At 31.8% G+C, this 17,479-nt stretch overlaps 1 protein-coding gene across 5 annotated transcripts in view; it reads right to left on the bottom strand.

Moving 5' to 3' along the window:
• The window catches only part of LOC139485913 (CD109 antigen-like), a 56,032-nt gene that overhangs the window by 25,180 nt on the left and 13,373 nt on the right, over positions 1-17,479 (bottom strand). For 4 of the 5 annotated variants that reach the window (XM_071270582.1, XM_071270581.1, XM_071270583.1 and 1 more), the window contains 12 exons: positions 14,666-14,791; positions 14,070-14,109; positions 13,582-13,666; positions 11,501-11,630; positions 10,573-10,797; positions 9,788-10,114; positions 9,184-9,282; positions 8,677-8,739; positions 8,002-8,193; positions 6,780-6,929; positions 6,361-6,471; positions 5,396-5,450 (listed from right to left, as the gene is read on the bottom strand). In XM_071270582.1, coding sequence (XP_071126683.1) covers positions 5,396-5,450; positions 6,361-6,471; positions 6,780-6,929; positions 8,002-8,193; positions 8,677-8,739; positions 9,184-9,282; positions 9,788-10,114; positions 10,573-10,797; positions 11,501-11,630; positions 13,582-13,666; positions 14,070-14,109; positions 14,666-14,791 — 1,603 coding nt within the window. Of the gene's footprint in view, positions 1-2,853; positions 3,035-5,395; positions 5,451-6,360; positions 6,472-6,779; positions 6,930-8,001; positions 8,194-8,676; positions 8,740-9,183; positions 9,283-9,787; positions 10,115-10,572; positions 10,798-11,500; positions 11,631-13,581; positions 13,667-14,069; positions 14,110-14,665; positions 14,792-17,479 lie in introns of all 5 variants that reach the window. The other variant, XM_071270584.1, reaches the window with a different exon arrangement.

Genomic DNA, 17,479 nt, shown 5'->3' with positions numbered 1-17,479 from the left:
AACCTGTACCGTAGAAGTATAAACAATATACACATATTGTATATAAATCTTGTGAACACTTCTTTATATCTCTTATTGGCACCAAAAAAAGAAGGTTCAACCAGCGTTTGAATTGCCATCTGCAAATTTTGATATCAATGACTATATCATAATGTATAAGCACTATCACACTATTACGTGTCACTTTTTGTTTTGAAATTTTGACCCATATTAGATTAAATAAACCTTTTGACATGTTTGACACAATATATCACTGCAATATAGGTTTGTAAATTTATCCCACAGCTGGCAGGTGCTTTTACATTGGAAAATACAAGTTAGTACGCTGAACAAAAATGAGTTTATGCCTAAATAAATAGCTTCGCCATGAGCGCATGATACGCCCGACGTCTTGTGTGGAAGTTTTATGCAATAATCATAAATAGGTTCTGAGAAAGTTTTAAGCAATAACCATATATTGTTTTTGACACATGGCTGGACATGTGAAACCCCCAACCCTGTTTTTTTTTCTCGAAAAACTAAATATCACTAAAATAAAATTTTGAATCAAAACCAAAAAGTAAACAGATCTTTAGATTAATATAACAAAGAAGTGTGTAAAGTTTTAAGCAATAATCATAAATTATTTTTGAGATACGGCGCGACATGTAAAAAAAACCCTCCCCTGTTTAACAAAATACTCAATAACTCAAAAATGAAATTTTGAATCATCACCAAAAAGTATACAGATCTTTAGATTAATTAAGCAAAGACATGTGTTAAGTTTTAAGCAATAATCATAAATCGTTTATGAGATATGGTGCGACATGTAAAAAACCCCTCCCCCTTTTTTACAAAATACTCAATAACTCAAAAATAAAATTTTGAATCATCACCAAAAAGTATACAGATATTAAGATTAATATAACTAAGAAGTGTTTAAAGTTTTAAGCCATAATCAAGAATTGTTTTTGAGATACGGTGTGACATGTGAAAAAAAAACACACCCCTGTTTTAGTTACAAAGTGCCATAACTCAAAAAGTTTTAATCTTATTTTCACCAAAAAGTATACAGATCATTTGACCATCATAAGAAACAACTATGTAAAGTTTCATGAAATTTGGATAAGTTGGTCTCAAGTTATGGTGCGACATGTTTACGCCGGACAGACAGACGGACGGACGGACGGACGGACAGACGGACAGACAGACGGACGGACACCGGACATTTGTATACCATACTACGTCCCGTCAAAATGTTGACGGGCGTATAAAAACTAGACTAGACGCATGCCAATGTTGACACGTTTTACTACTAACTCCTGTCTTTGTAACCACTAAAAATGACAAAATATGGAACTATATATATTATCTTATTCGTCTGAGTCGAACAATGTATTAAAGAGGTACAATTGGAGACCCAAGTATTCAATTTCAGCTGACAGCATCAAATGGTCGAAATGAAATACTTACCTATATCTAACAATTTGACGCAAGTCAAAATCCAAGCAAGATTAAACTATTTCTCCATGTTTATACTTACCTTTTAATCATCTCAATGTAATTGATTTTGTATAAGAATAAGACAAATAAAGGGTCCTGGGATTTTAAAGATATTTTTGTTTCATATAATTTCCGTTGCTTTCATTTTCTATATTTTCTATACATAACTGTTAAGAAGGAACTGCAAACTTAATTTACAAAAGTGTGAACATAAAATAGTTGAACTTTTATTTAATTCAAAACACACTATTGTTTTGATCTTGGTATTGAATTTGGAAATTGATTGTAACTCTCACGAAATTACGGGAAAATTGTCTTATTCTTAGCTACACTAGCTACTAACTATAGAAATAGGAAATCTGATGAAATATGTTTTAACATGTAAAAAAATAGTCAAAGCTATTTAAGGAAATATAATTAATATAACTCAATTAGTTTAGGTTCTGAGCACTACTAAAATGAATTAAGTGTATTCTAAAGATTTAAGTTCAGAATTAAATCATTTTCACACAATCGCTTAATAAACATTGTTCATCTCTGTCATCAAAACTCTCTACAATAAAATGAACTTAATAAAAAAATCTAACTTTTAATTTGGATAAATCTATTCTCGTGTCATTCAAGTAATGACGACAATACATGATACAGTGGTCGTCACCTCTATGGAAGTTTAATCTGCAATACTCACAGAATAATTACAGATTCGAATAAAATATTCTGATGAATATGATATCTGGTTTTATTTTCATAAAAGAAGAATTTTTTTAAACAAAATCAAAATATGTTACTTTTAGAATCTTACTATCTGAAATTTTAATTTTTGAATCTAATAGTCTTGTATGTGAATTTTGTAATCAAATTTATTTGTATGTGAATTTTGAAACATTATTATCTTGTATGTGAATTTTTAACACTTTTTTAAGGTAAAAACAGTCACATTAGTATTTGTTTTATCGTGAAAATCACCAATTTCATTTTTAAAAGGTGAAAAAATAGAAGTATTATCAATTTGCAAATTTGCAAATAATGCATAAAATGAAAGATTTAAGAAAGACAGCTACGAAGGTTAGCATACCGTTTTTTAAAAGTTTTAAACGTATGTTTAAAATATGTTTAAAACAATCACGTTCTTTTATTTGATTGTTATAGAAACACGGAATCAAACGAAGCCAACAGTCAAAAGTCAAATCAACTAGTGTGTCGGTGTCTCGGAGTATGTCAGGTTATTTATGATTTCAAATTAAAACAAACAAATAACTTTTATCAAATCATTGGTAGAGATATATAACAGAGATGAACAATACCGTATCATGGTTAGGTTGTGACAGTTAAAGAAAACACCTTCAAATCTTCCACCACAGGGGAACTTACCCTGATGAGATATTTTGCCAGAGCCATGTTTCTGGGAAAAGTTTTCTAACTTTTGTCACAGGTTTGAGATTGTTAGGGGAAGGTCGTCCCATTTCGGACATTTCTGGTGCCATATTAGACATAGCCATCATAGGCATAGCTTGCAGCATAGGTCCACCTCTTCGTAACATTACAGGACGGACTAATATGTATATAAAAGTATTACAATGTGGATAATAAATTTGAATAATTACATTAGATGTATGTTTCATTATAATACTTTATTTTGATTGGCTTACTGCACATCACATGTTATTCCTGAAACAATTGCATTACTCAATAAAACTTATCATTCGTGATAACACGTGGTCCCACAATAAAGTGCACAGGTGAATAAAATTTTTTTTTTTATAAAATTCATGTTTTTATGATTATAGCTAAAAAAAATATAATTATTAGTATTGAATGCTTCTTTTCGTAACTTCATAGGGTTGTAAAAGCGTTGACCGTGCGCACATTTTATGTACTTCGGTCAACGCTTTTACATCCTAATGAAATTACAAAAAGAAGAAATTAATTCTTAAATAAAATAAAAAAAATGCAAGATAACAAAAGGCATACAATCTTTACCAATACAAATATAAGATAAGAACACTAATGTCCAGAAATAAACCAAGTGATTCCAATGTTTACTAGAATAACCACCGCACGATCGATAAGAGTGTTGATTGAACAAGTCATTGAGAGTTTCACGAACCTAGTATCTCAGATCGTTGGTACCGGCAATATGATATGTACTATTTTGTTAGTGGATTTTAACGTTATTAAAGTTTCGATGTGATTTGAAAAAAACAACACACATATATGCACTATTTGTTTACATGCTCATCTGCTAATGTTAGATATTACACCGTTTTATCTTAGTTTAAAATAATGAATTGCAAGTGAGAAGTAAAATTGCATGCAAGTGATGAAGAAGGAGTATTGTGTGCGAGTGAAACAAAGAAACAGGTGTGCAAGTGAAAAGGAAAATTGTATGCAAGATGATAAACAAATGCATGACCAACAAAATGTTCAAAGATGTTTTTAATTCATTCGCAGAAATTAGTACATAATTTTGAGATGTATATACGTCTCTTAATTGTCAGAGCTGCTTAACCCAAAACAATTATACAGCATGAGTAAAACATAATAAAAAAAATAAGCTCAAAGTCATGTTTGAAATAAATATTAAAAATCACGACTGAACAATACACGGCAAAATACACTTTAAAGAGATGATGGGTACTAAACAAATTGAACTATAAGGAATGTAAATGTGCTCATTGCAAATTTATCTGAGAGGGTAAAAAGGAAAGTTTTGGTGTTTATCCCACTTAAAATAGTAAATTATTGGTGATTTCATAGTCAAAGAGTATTATAACAAAAATATGCCTTAAGGAGGTTCTAAAAATAAGTTATCTAATCTTCTGGACTCTTCTCAATTTTATTTCAACATTCTTACAGATTGAGGAAATATATCATCATCAGTGATGTCTAACAGTGCATAGCACTAAAAATGAAAGCAGCTGGAGATAGCGAAAGTATAGGTTAAAGATATACTGACAATCCCATGGCAAAATTAGAAAACAAGAGTAACAGACGAACAGAAAAATAACACTCTACAAAACCAACGTAAAAAAATCAATACAGAATTTTCTAAAGATCAAAACAAAACAAATTAAAATATGATATATTACAACCACTGACAAATTGCCAGACTCGGTACGTAAGAAACATTGTGGCGGAGTTAAACTACGTCATAACGTTTGGACCATGTATAGCTCGAATCGAGTTCTACACGTACAACATTTAAATAATAGCTTCAACATGTTCAAGCAAGACTCAATTTTAAATGATTGATACCAAATCATGATCACTGATCAGAATTTGAAAAGTGATTGTACAGACACTACAAAATTTTTAACACCTCCCAATTTATTTTCATGCAAAAGGTCATTTAAACTGTTATATATTCTCTTCTTTTCCATACTTGATGAAATATAAAACTTGAAAACATTTGAATGGAAATTGTTTTTTTTTTGTTAAAAGCAGCATGAGGATGATGAAACGTCTTACTGAGTGTTTTGTTTATGAGAGCAATCTAATTCTAATTCTTAGTCGGTTGATACTTTTTCTGGCATGTTTATGTTTCTATTTTAATCAACATGGGGTTCTTTTAGTCTTAGGTGTTTACTGTTTAAAATTCAATAGTGACGTCAATTGTTCATTCTTTTGTCTTCATTTCCTATTATGAAGTCACGATTAAAGGCATCCATACCTTATAACATTACACAGAAAGGACATATAGTATTGCAGATCTATGGAAACGAAGGGCCACGATTGTATGACTATCGAGAAAAAATCTTATTACATGTATCGTGCAATACGATGTTTCTCTACCATCGACATTTAATTTTTGTAATATGTAACTGTCTTGTGTGTCTTGAGAAAAAAATGTATCACAGTGTCAGTTTAAATATTTAACTATGTACTTTTTCTATATATGTATGAAAATACTTACAAGGTTCTTGATAATTATACAACAAAGCATCTGTCAGAACAACCATTCCATTATTCTAAAAAAAATATTTGATAATTAAAAAACAAATGAGTGTAAACAACTAGACCCTTGTTTTAAAAACAATATTAAGAGATCACGTTTAAAAGATAATTTCAATAATTTGTAACGATCTGGAACGAAATTCTCTTCCGATGACAAACTGTATGTAATACATGTTGTATGTTGTAAAGGTTAAAGGTGTGTGGTGCCCTTGAAATAATGTATGGTACATGAATAATGATTTGAAGAATCAAAATTAAGAATCTGTTACATGTATAAAACTGCATTCTAAGATGAAATATGAAGCACTTTTAATAAATTATCCCTTGAAATAACAATTATGATGTGTATAAGAAAATGATAAAGAAAATTTTCTGAATAATAAGTAGCAATAAGGTAGAAAAAATAACTATGATTAGAAAAAAAAATGTAAATTTCCAGTGATTTTGTTGCTATAGTTATGTAGGATAAACCGTCTACTGACTTTTCTTCTTCCTTAAACCTGCTTAATTGTAACAAGTTCTGCTCGGTAACAACAGAAAACATCACACCTATATTTAAGACTTAAAAAACCCATAACTTTGAAGGGTACAAATCTTGTTTGATTCAAATGAGAGAAAGGGGGAGAAAACATATTTGGTGGCAATGGGAAGTTTACACCACTCATGGAATTTATTGTCGGGGATTCCAAAACATTTGGATACATTTGTAATGAACATACTTATTAAAATTGCATTCATGTTGTCATGCGTGGCCCCTCATAGGGGTGTCTAAGTAATCACATGTTCACAATATTTTGTGCCAATATTATCACATAACAAATTACTATATTTTAAACGAAATATTTGGTCTGGTAATCAAATGATCACTATTAAAACGACCAGGTAATCATAAAAATCTAAAATCTCTCCCGGAGTCTCACTTACGTCAAACACATCTGAAGCATCTCTGCCTGTGCTCGGCCAATACCACATTCTAGCGTAATACGGATAATATCCTCCTCCGGCATTATCATATGACTGTAGTTCCTTTGTTATCTATAAAAAAAATGAAACAAAAAATATTAAAAAGGTGTTCGTCTTCATTTAATCTGAGTATGGGTCTATTAAGGTTGGTACTCTAATTATCTTATGTTTAAATATATTATATCTCATGCAATGCTGACATTCAGACACATCATGATATTTGAAAATTGGTGCAAAACAAAACGATTCGTATTTGAAAAAAATATACATATTGTGACATAAAGTTTTACACTCGCATTCACTCTCTTATAAAGTCAAATATCAGAAAAAATATGTAAATAATCAGTTTTTTTCACTATTACAGAAGAAACCATTAGTACCTGATCTTCGCTGATGTCATTTCCTGTTTTCAAGAGAAGAACACTTTTATCCACAGCAAGTACATTAATTTGAGACTTGGGATCAGCTTGTAGATCTACTAACATATTGGAACCAGGTAAAACTTCATCTTTCATGAATTTCAGTGATACCTGAAACATTATATACAATACAATACAATAGTTTCTTTGATTAATCAAAGTGTCCTCAAGAAAGCAGAATGATTAGAGGTGAATAAAAGTTTAAAAACGAAAGATACATTACTAATACTAGAATAAGAATATGACGAATCATCGCCAATGAGAAAACTCTCCACAAGAGACCAAATGACACAGAAATGTACAAATACAAGTCATCGTGTTTCCATATGTGTAGTCTAATTACATAATGTGTGTATGCATTAATAGCCGCCAAGCTAGCTGATGCAATCCATTGATATTTTGAAGCTATTGTGTCTTATATGATCTTGGTCATCTGCTTTGAGTCTTTGTAAATCATTTCAAGGAAATTTTGCACGACTGTACGAACATTTGCATTTAAGAAACAAAACCAGAAACATGAGTTTCCATCATTAAATCTTCATAAACAAATCACTAAAACAGTTTTATTTGTGAGTTTCCATTTTGAAATCTTCATAAACAAATCACTTAAACAGTTTTATTTGGTACTTGTTTTCTAGCCTTTTTTCATATAGTTGTTAGTTTAATTTACGTTTGACTTAGTCACTTTTCATTGACCCAATTCGTTATGAATTTACCTTTTGAGTTTGGTATTTGTGTTATACCTTTTTATAATTGTCTAGTATGTATACAATAATTCATCTTTTATACCACCTCTGTCGTAGTATTTGGAAAAAATGAATATGACTTGATTACCATACATTGAGCCGTTTCATTATGTTTGCTTTTTATTGCGGCTGCTATCGAAAACATCTTTATAAGGAAAGAAAAATGAGATAATGAGATAAATTGTGATTATTAAACACAAAAGACAAACTAACTTGAAGATTGACACAAAAAAACGCCCCAGTAAATTGTCCATGGAAGGATGTAGGTTTGTTATGTCTGAAAGGAATTTGCTAAAGAGATTTCCTTCGTCTAGCGGCTCACCTATTCTCAACATTATATATCTTTTCAAAAGTTTCCTAAAAAACCTGAACAATGAATTGAAATCGACCACCTTAAAACAAAAAAACAAAATTGTACCCGAATTTATTAATCTTACCTTATTTTTAAATATACCGTCAACACTAAATGTCACCCCATCGGTAACGATTTCACCATCAGGTCTGACGTAATTGATAATCAGACGAGCTTTAGGGGCCATCTCAGGAGTAATTAGTATTTTAAACTCTGTTTGTTTGAGACCTCCCATTGGTATTTCCCCTGTCTTAACTATGTTGCCTTTGGAGATCATCTGGAAATAAAAGGTTTATACAAGTGTAATATACCACTAAATCTTAATATGTCTCATCCAGTTGCATACGGAAAAGGGTAGAACAAAATATTCCCTTGAATCTAGCAGTTGTGGGAACTTAATCCTATATTTTATTGCAATAGGTAATGGCTGAGTCATAAACATATATATTGTGTGTTTCACAGCACCATTAAAATTGCAGATTTAACAAAGACAAATAAGAGAATTACAACGATGGTATACATATATCACCTACACAACTCCAGTTTAGTTATAAGTAACAGTTCGTTTTTACTACTATATGATTCATACGTATTTGTTTTACATCTTTTTTTTCAAGTCATACTTAAACATATTAATCAAACAAAAATCATATTAGATGTGGAGAAAAACAAAGAATTAATGTCTTTCTGCTGGATGTCCACAAAATTCAGTCTTGTTATAACTACAGTTTTCTTTCCGTAAAGAAAATAAATAATTTACCTGGTAAAAGACTTTTTCTGGTGCTTCTGTAGCTTTTACATCAATTGAAATTGTCTGTCCAGCCTGCAATCATATCGATAAAGAGTTGCATACAATAAAAGCTCACTAAAATGCATTGTATTATAATATGCTAATTGAAAGAACATAATTACAAAAGAAATGTGCAATCATTTAGTATATAGATTATTGGTATCATCACACCATACAATGCATTTATACGCATATTAAAATTTGAAATTTTATATGATTACCAATGAGACAGTTAAAGTCGATGTACATATTATCAAAGCACATGAAACCATTGAACATTTTTAGGTCGCTCTCATTTTTAATTTTGAAAAAAAAAAATCATCATTTTATCGATGTAACATTAATAATACCTCTAGCTCAGATTGGTAATCGATGGACCCCAAGTTAAAAATTGGGTAAAATATCAGTAAATCTAAACCAATCACGTTCTTATAATGCATCACTAGTTCTGAAATGGTTCATTTTGTTGGTACTTACCATGGGTTTTTCATTCAGAAGACGAACTTGGATAAAACTTTTGCTGGGGGATTTGAATGGCTGTAAATACTTGTATGCCGACTCTTTCATATATCTTGCCTTCAGAAAATAAAAATCAAGTTAAACAATGATTATAATGTATTAAATAGCTGAACAACATGTAATGTAGTGTTAATTAATACAATGTTTGATGATTGCCGGTTTAAAGTGTTATCAAATTTTAAGAAATGCATTATAACATGTATAACGTTATGTAACATAATGAAAGGTAATGATATATTATGTGATTTTTGTAATGGTATGCATTGTTATCTTGGTATGCATAATAATGTAATAGGAAAATTATATCAGATAACATGACCGTCAAAAGTCTTCGGAGGTCATTTCGATGGAAAATTAGATGATGTCTCGACAAAAACAAATACGAATTGCTGATACATATTATCGAGTCTATGTATTGTTAATTACTTAATAATTTATTTTAGACATTTTATTATGTTGATCTACGTTTTAGTATGTTATTAATCAAATATGAGAATTTGAGTCAAATCGGTGAACATGGATTTCAGCTTATGCCCCTGAAATAATTCATATACATGTATACCTCAATATCAAAGGAAACAGCATCATTTGGTACATCGATATCAAACTTCACAAGACCGTCTGGATTAATGTCTAAATACATGACTGGTATTGGAACTCTCTTTGTTGGAGGGACAAGAGGTCCGCGCCATGGGTCAAAAATTTCCGGTTCAATCAAGGCTTCAACAACCTCGGTCAGGTTTCCTTCTTCTGGTAGGGGGGCTGCTGTCGTTGTTGTTGTTGTTGTTGTTGTGGTAGTAGTAATAACCTCTACATTGTAGAACATTTCGACCTTGACTCTGCTACTTGGATTAACAACTGGTTTATCATCTGGTTGTGTTACTTTTAGCTGAAACATTTATAAGAGTTTTACGGAGAACATGCATTTTTTTTCTTTCTATTTCTTCTTTCCCTCGCGTTGTATAAGTATGTTGGTTCTATTCATTAACCTGAATGAACTTATTGACTTTGGTCATTAAGCAAACAATATCCAATGAACCTCTCAACTAGTCTGTCTTTGGCAAACAAGATGTTTTGTTATTTTTTTTCGTGGTTTGTTTTTTAATTTTCTTGTCTATGCAACAGTTTTTCCTTGACTTAATTCGTTGAGATATATTCCCGCAAATGTAAAAAGAACAAACATGAACATCTAGTTAATATTTCTCAAACACAATCGGCAACATAGATAGTGTTTTAGTTCTATTAATATATTTCTTGTGTATAGATTTAATGAAATTTATAACATATAAACATACTAAGGTTTATATGTAAGAAAAGACAACACCAATTAAAAATTGGAATGCTTACAAGTGCTGTGTATATTAGCCCTGGTTTATAGTTTGCTGGTAAAGACTCTACAAAATCAATCTTGGCAGGGTTGTCATAAAATTTAATCTCTGCTGAATCTTTCATCTTTAATCCTGTTACACCCTCGGTCACATTGGCTTCTATCACAAAATCAGTGTAAGCAAGGTTCTGCTGTAATCTCTTCAGCTGCCCCAAGGAAAAAGTGAATTTGGACTCGCCATCAATCTGAATATTGAGTGAAAAACAAGCATTTAAAGTCGTTACATTTTATAATTATTTCACATTTAAAGCATACCATTAATCAAAAGTTTTATTAATTTTACATAAAACAATTGTTTTCTGAACAAACATTTATCTTTGGAAAACAAATAATGTTTTTTATAATGTTTTTTTCTGTTCTTTGTAAATTGAAGACATGGTATTTTATACATCTATATGTTACAAATGTATGTGGTGTCTATGATACCGATAGAAAATTATCCTATCAAGTGCTATCCAATCTGATTAAATCCCCATCGGTACCCATCTGTCGTTTGATTCTTGGTAACGTTAATTTGAGACGAAACTCGCCTTCCGAAAGTCAGATAAAAATAAAACCAAGTGTAAGGTTTTATCATCTCCCAGTGATACTTTTTCTTGATACATTCATGTTCGGCTTTGATCTACTCTTTGGTTTGATCGGGTTTTTATCTCTTTGACATATTTTCTATTTACATTATCAATTTTATTTAGGCAAAACTGCATGTTAATTTCAATCATAATAAGATGCTTAATCAGACATAAGTTGCGCCTGAATAAATTCACAAATTGAGAAGAATGACTGTACAAGACAAAGGCAGACCATTTGACAAACACAAATTTGCTTATTATATTTTGTCATCATGTATTACAAAAGCCTCGTTTTCGCCATTAATCACGTGATACTTACCGGAAATGATTGTTCAATACTATCTACATATTCCTCTGGGTGGTCTTGTCTCCATCCCCATGACCTATGGTTGTACTTCTTTTCTAGTCTGATATTAGCATTTCCAATGACGGATTTGCCATAAGTATATCTGAAATACGATAATTATGTATTTTACTATATCTGAATACATTGTAACATATCAATTGAGTGGTATCATTAATTTAAGCTTATTCTGACGTATGTTTTAAACATCTTTCTATAATTCATGGATACATGTAGATGCATCCTCATTTCTTTCTTATTTCCGGTGAACTCATTTGCAATTGTTCCATATATCTCCGAATTTTACTTTTGTAATGATTTGTTTAGATTGCTTGAATATGCTATTTTAATAGGCACTAGAACACACCCGCGAAATCGCGGGCATATACAACTTGTAAACTGTTGTACATGTAGGATGAATTTTTGTAAAAGATATTATGACTGGAAAATTTCATATAAGGTATCAAAAGCCCTCTACTTTTTTTCCAAAGTCCGTTATGTGTTTCCTTTTTGTTAAATTCAATTATTTTTCGTGTTTCTGGCCTTATACCACAATTATTCTTTCCCATTGCTGCAATGCATATTTTTGGTAAAAGTCAAATTAAATTAAATATTTGCAACGCTTCAAACATGAAATAAATGAAACTGCTTATAGACCATCATTATTCTAATAAAAGGTGCTTCTAGGACAATTCATCAGTGCTTTTCTCTTTGAGAGCCCTATTAACATGCCAATGGTAGGCTTTGAATCTCGTATAAAAGACTAAGGCTCATTTGAGGGTTGGTATGAGGGGCCCTGATCCCGAAATCCCGGGCTTAAAAACATGAAATCCCGAGGTGCGTATTTCAACGAAATTCATATCCCGACATCCCGAAATTAAAAAAAAAAAATTCCGCATCCCGTAAAGATCAATCCCGAAATCCCGAGCTTCAAAACACCCGATCCCGATATACCGAATAAGTCCTGCCTCCCTCTAATCTCTACCCTACTTTCATTTTGGCCAAATCACTACATTCACTTTTAACAATAAATTTGTATGCCCCATTTATGGAAATTATGTTTTCTAGTCTGTTCGTCCGTTTGTCCGTTCGTTCGTCCGTCCTTCTGTCCGGCTTCATGTTAAAGTTTTCCCTTTCAACAATAAATGTTTATGCCCCATTTATGGGAATTATGTTTTCTAGTCTGTTCGTCTGTTCGTTCGTTCGTCCTTCCGTCTGTCCCGCTTCAGGTTTAAGTGTTTGTCGAGGTAGTTTTTGTTTAAGTTGAAGTCCAACAAACTCGAAACTTAGTAAATATGTTCCCTATGATATGATCTTTCTAATGTTAATGCCAAATGAGAGATTTTACCCCATTTCACGGTCCACTAAACATAGTAAATGATAGTGCCGATGTAGCATCCGTACACTATGGACACATTCTTCTTTCCAAATGTTTTACTTATTTTAATATATATTCAACTGGTATGACCCCTTAGATAGTAAATATTTCATAAAAAAAAATAGACAGAATACAGAGAGTCTCTGTATATTATTGTAGTATAATCGTAGTTTACAGGTGGATAAACACGAAAACATAATTGTCTCTAATGAGGATTAATAGTTGTGGTTCTTGCGATCTGAAAACCATGATATGGAGACCGCTCTTATTTGCTTATTTATTTTTTATTTTTGTAATCTATCATACGATTGGTTGATCTTGTGCATGTTTAAACCGGAAGTCTTATCTATGGCTAAAAGTCAGTCTGATAACGGAAACAATATCCGAACACCTATTTTGTCGTTTTTCTCCCAAAATAACTCAATCTGAATAATCATAAGAATGGATGACAAATGCGACTATGCATGTTACCTAAAGAACACAGAGTCATGATGATTAAATTTATTGTGGAATGAAGAGAAGCGACACACAAAATGAAGTCTTCTCGTTTAATAGTATAGATTCTGAAATGCAACTTTCGATGGTACAATCAGACGTGGTATAAATGTGCGACACAAAGTTAAAGAATGTCCCACTGGCTTAGACTGGAATTGTTAAACTGATCAAAATTGATACTTACTTTGCTTTTACAGTACCGTGAAACATCAAGTCTGTCGTCAATCCATACGGTGGTAAATCTACTGTTACTTCAAATTTTGGAAGAACTAAAAATAAAAATTAATAGCTCCAATATCTTTTTTTTTATTTAGACGATGTTTATTCATCCGGTCTTATGTTTATGTCAACTAAGCCTACCTTATTCGTTTATGAAATGTGAAAGTGCGTGATATAATTTCTATATGAGTTGATTACATTGATTAATTAAACGATTGGTTGTTGTATTTTCTTGTTTGTAATTTGTACTCAAGCTATTTATGAGAAAGAAATACCTAAATTAAGGCGACAGTAGTATACTGGTGTTCAAAGGTCATAAATCGATTGAAAAAACTGTTCCGGGATACAAACCAATCCCAAGGGAAACAAAAACTATTAGAAAAAAAAAAGGAAAACAATATTAGAAAAGCCAAGTTGCTTTTTAAAAACATTTAAATAAAAAAAGAGACGTACCATATTCATCAACTGTAAACACCTTTTCTTCGGCTGCAGCCTGAAATAATAATAAAAAAAACTATATCGGTATATCAACAATAGACAATTCCTGTACTCTAAAGCACAAGGAGTAAATGAGTTTGATGAAAACATATAACGGGGTCTACCAAAATTATAACAGACATTCGATAGGGAAACTGTCAAACCTAGTTAATTAAGATTTGAGTCGAGTGCTACCACATGAGCGATTTTCGAACTCACAAACTTGACTGGATAGTGATTACAGTAGTATATGCACTTACTCAGACAACTCGGCTACTGAAATTCTGTGTATATAATCTGTCTATTCCAGGATATGATTGTGTACTAAACTTCTTAGTAAAAGTGGCACAGTTTGGGCCGTAAAGGGAGTTCCAATGGGAAATGACATTGTCAGAATCAGATATATCAAAATTGCAACCTATATCATATAAAGCCTAGGTAAAAAAAATCAACAAATAAATCGTTTAGCTACCCAAGTATCTAAATTAAATGTATCCTATATTTTTCTGCATGGAGACTGGAAACAAATAATTTATTTTTTGGACTTAATATAAAGATGAAGAAATACATACGCCTTGTGTAACTTTCATTTTCCAGTCCCCTAGAACTGGATGGTCTGACATGACGAGTTTGTCTGCAAAGACACCATTCTCTTCTGCTGCATCTCTCCATTGGGCTATTTTGTTACCTTTAGGGTCCTGCAAAAACATAACATTGATACTGTCACTTGAACAAAGTAATAAGTGATACACTCGAACAAAATATAAAATTTTACACTCGAAAAAAGTATTAAAATATACACTCGAACAAAGAATAAAATCATACACTGGAACATAGTATGAAATCACTCGAACATAGAATGAAAACACTCGAACAAAGTATATGAAATTATACACTCGTACAAAGTATGAAATTATACGCTCAAACTATGAAAAGCCGTTCTCGTCAAAACTATGTTTAAACCCTTTTCGAAAAAAATACACACTGAGATTTCAAAACCTAAAATAACACACTGAGAAATCAAAATTACACACTGAGATTTAAAAAAAATAAAAAGAAAACACAGAGAATTCAAAATTACACACTGAGATTTTAAAAAGACACACTGAGATAAAATAAATTGAAAAATACACACCGAGATTAATATGCAAATTATTAAATAAATGAATATTTATGAGATGAATAATTCAACAGATAAATATCTTGATCTCAAGAGTTCTTATCATTATAATGAAATGCAATTCCTTCAACCGACATTCGTAATAAATTTCAAGACTTAACATCGCTCTTATTCATAATATAAAAAAAGAAGATGTGGTATGATTGCCAATGAGACAACTATCCACAAAAGACTAAAATGACACAGACATTAACAACTATAGGTCACCGTACGGCCTTCAACAATGAGCAAAGCCCATACATCATAGTCAGCTATAAAAGACCCCGATAAGACAATGTAAAACAGTTTGTTGCCTATAATTCAGATCATTACTACCAGTGTATCGGGATGTTTTGTACTTAAAACCGTTTAAGCATGTATCCTTTTTCAAAAGTATTCCAACTGTTACCCTGATTTCGCAAGGTAAACTTTTACATGTTTGTTACGTTTATATGATATAATAGACACTTGAGTAAAAATGTCACTGCATTCCTTGTTTTTTTGGCAAATTGTTCCAATGTTTTTTTTATAATTTTAATAAAGTTTTTCACCATTTGTTTATATTTTGTAATAAAATGAAATTCAAAACAGTGTGGCCGTGGCCATTGATTGACACATTAAATTCATCTATTGACTGGGACAATTTAGGTGAACGTTTGTATGTAACGACCACTGCTCACTATGTACTTTTTAAAGACACTTAAACTATGGGGTCACCAGAAGTTCTCAACACCTTAATTAAGTAATTCGAAAAACTAATCAGAAATAACACGATGTTTTGATTTATATCAATTATATAAATCAAAACATAAAGGTTATTCCTGATTAATTTTTTGAATTATTTTATAATTAAAGGCGTTAAGAAACCTTTGGTGACCCCACAATGTCTATCGTAGGTACGTCGTGAACAGTGGTCGTTACAGACAAACGTTCATGTAAATTGTCCCAGTCAATGAATGAATTTAATGTGTCAATCAATGGCCACAGCCACACTGTTTTGAATTTCATTCTAAGAGTAAGTGGGTATTTTTTTTGTTCTTGTATTTCTAAAGTTTTTTATAAATAATTTGGAACCAAATCGAAGTGCTAACAAGTTATGTCCCCTAGTTGTTTTAAGCTTGTAATAGATTCAGATTAAGTATGCTAATTAGATGTGTGCGCATAATAAGTGCGCAAAAATCTCAGTGTGTAATTTTAAATTCTCAGTGTGTAATTTCAAGTTCTCAGTGTGTGTTTTCAGTTTATTTATTCTCAGTGTGTGTTTTAGTTTATTTATTCTCAGTGTGTCTTTTTGAAATCTCAGTGTGTAATTTTCAATTCTCAGTGTGTGTTTTTCATTTTTGTAATCTCAGTGCGTTTTTATGAAATCTCAGTGTGTAATTTTTAATTCTCAGTGTGTGTCTTGAAGTTTTTAAATCTCCGTGTGCTTTGTTGTAATTCTCAGTGTGTAAATTTTTCAAAAATGGTTTAAACATAGTTTTGACGAGATTGGCTTGCCATATCAAACAACGTAACTATGCAATAATACACCCGAACAAAGTATGATTGATACTGCAGCTCGAACTCAAAATAAGATTTTAGTGATACTGCAGCTCTTAAGCTGGGGTCAAACATTCACGATTTTTACTGCCGTCCTTGACAGGACCATTCCCAAATGAAAATTTATTAAAAGTATTAATCACGACAACAATCAGATATTGTTCAGGAAGCGTCGATATTCAACCGTTTCCAAGCGAATTTATCCCGATAATCCCGTTCTAAATCCGCTTCTAATCCGATTTGTATCTTTCGCCAGGTAAAATTCGACCGAGTCTGTCACGACTGCGTCCCGATTCTACCGAATATAATCCGAGATCAGATAGTGACAAGACAGTGAACCGACGCTGACGGAAGTTATCCGTTCGAAAACTGTCGGCATACTCGGGATGATCAGTTACTGTTGGAACGTAATCCTATCACGGTCCGCTTTATCGCAGTTGCAAACGGCTTTGTCTGGTCTCAATCGTATAGTATTCTTTAATTGGCGGGACTCTGACGTAGGTATCATTGACGAATTTAGAATTAGGACTGTTTCGGAACGGTTTCGGCAAAAACGGTTCGCAATCGACAAGATATGGATGCAATCTGGACTCAATCGGCAGAAAAACAGCAATGAAAAATTTCTCAAGATCATTCCCGTTCCACAGGACACCGTCCCGAATACACAGAACATTGTTAGGAATTCGAT

This window comes from Mytilus edulis, chromosome 8, assembly GCF_963676685.1.
Source record: "Mytilus edulis chromosome 8, xbMytEdul2.2, whole genome shotgun sequence".
NCBI lineage: Eukaryota > Metazoa > Mollusca > Bivalvia > Mytilida > Mytilidae > Mytilus > Mytilus edulis.
The sequence above is the reverse complement of the archived record's forward strand: the minus strand, read 5'-3'. Positions and strand labels throughout refer to the sequence as shown.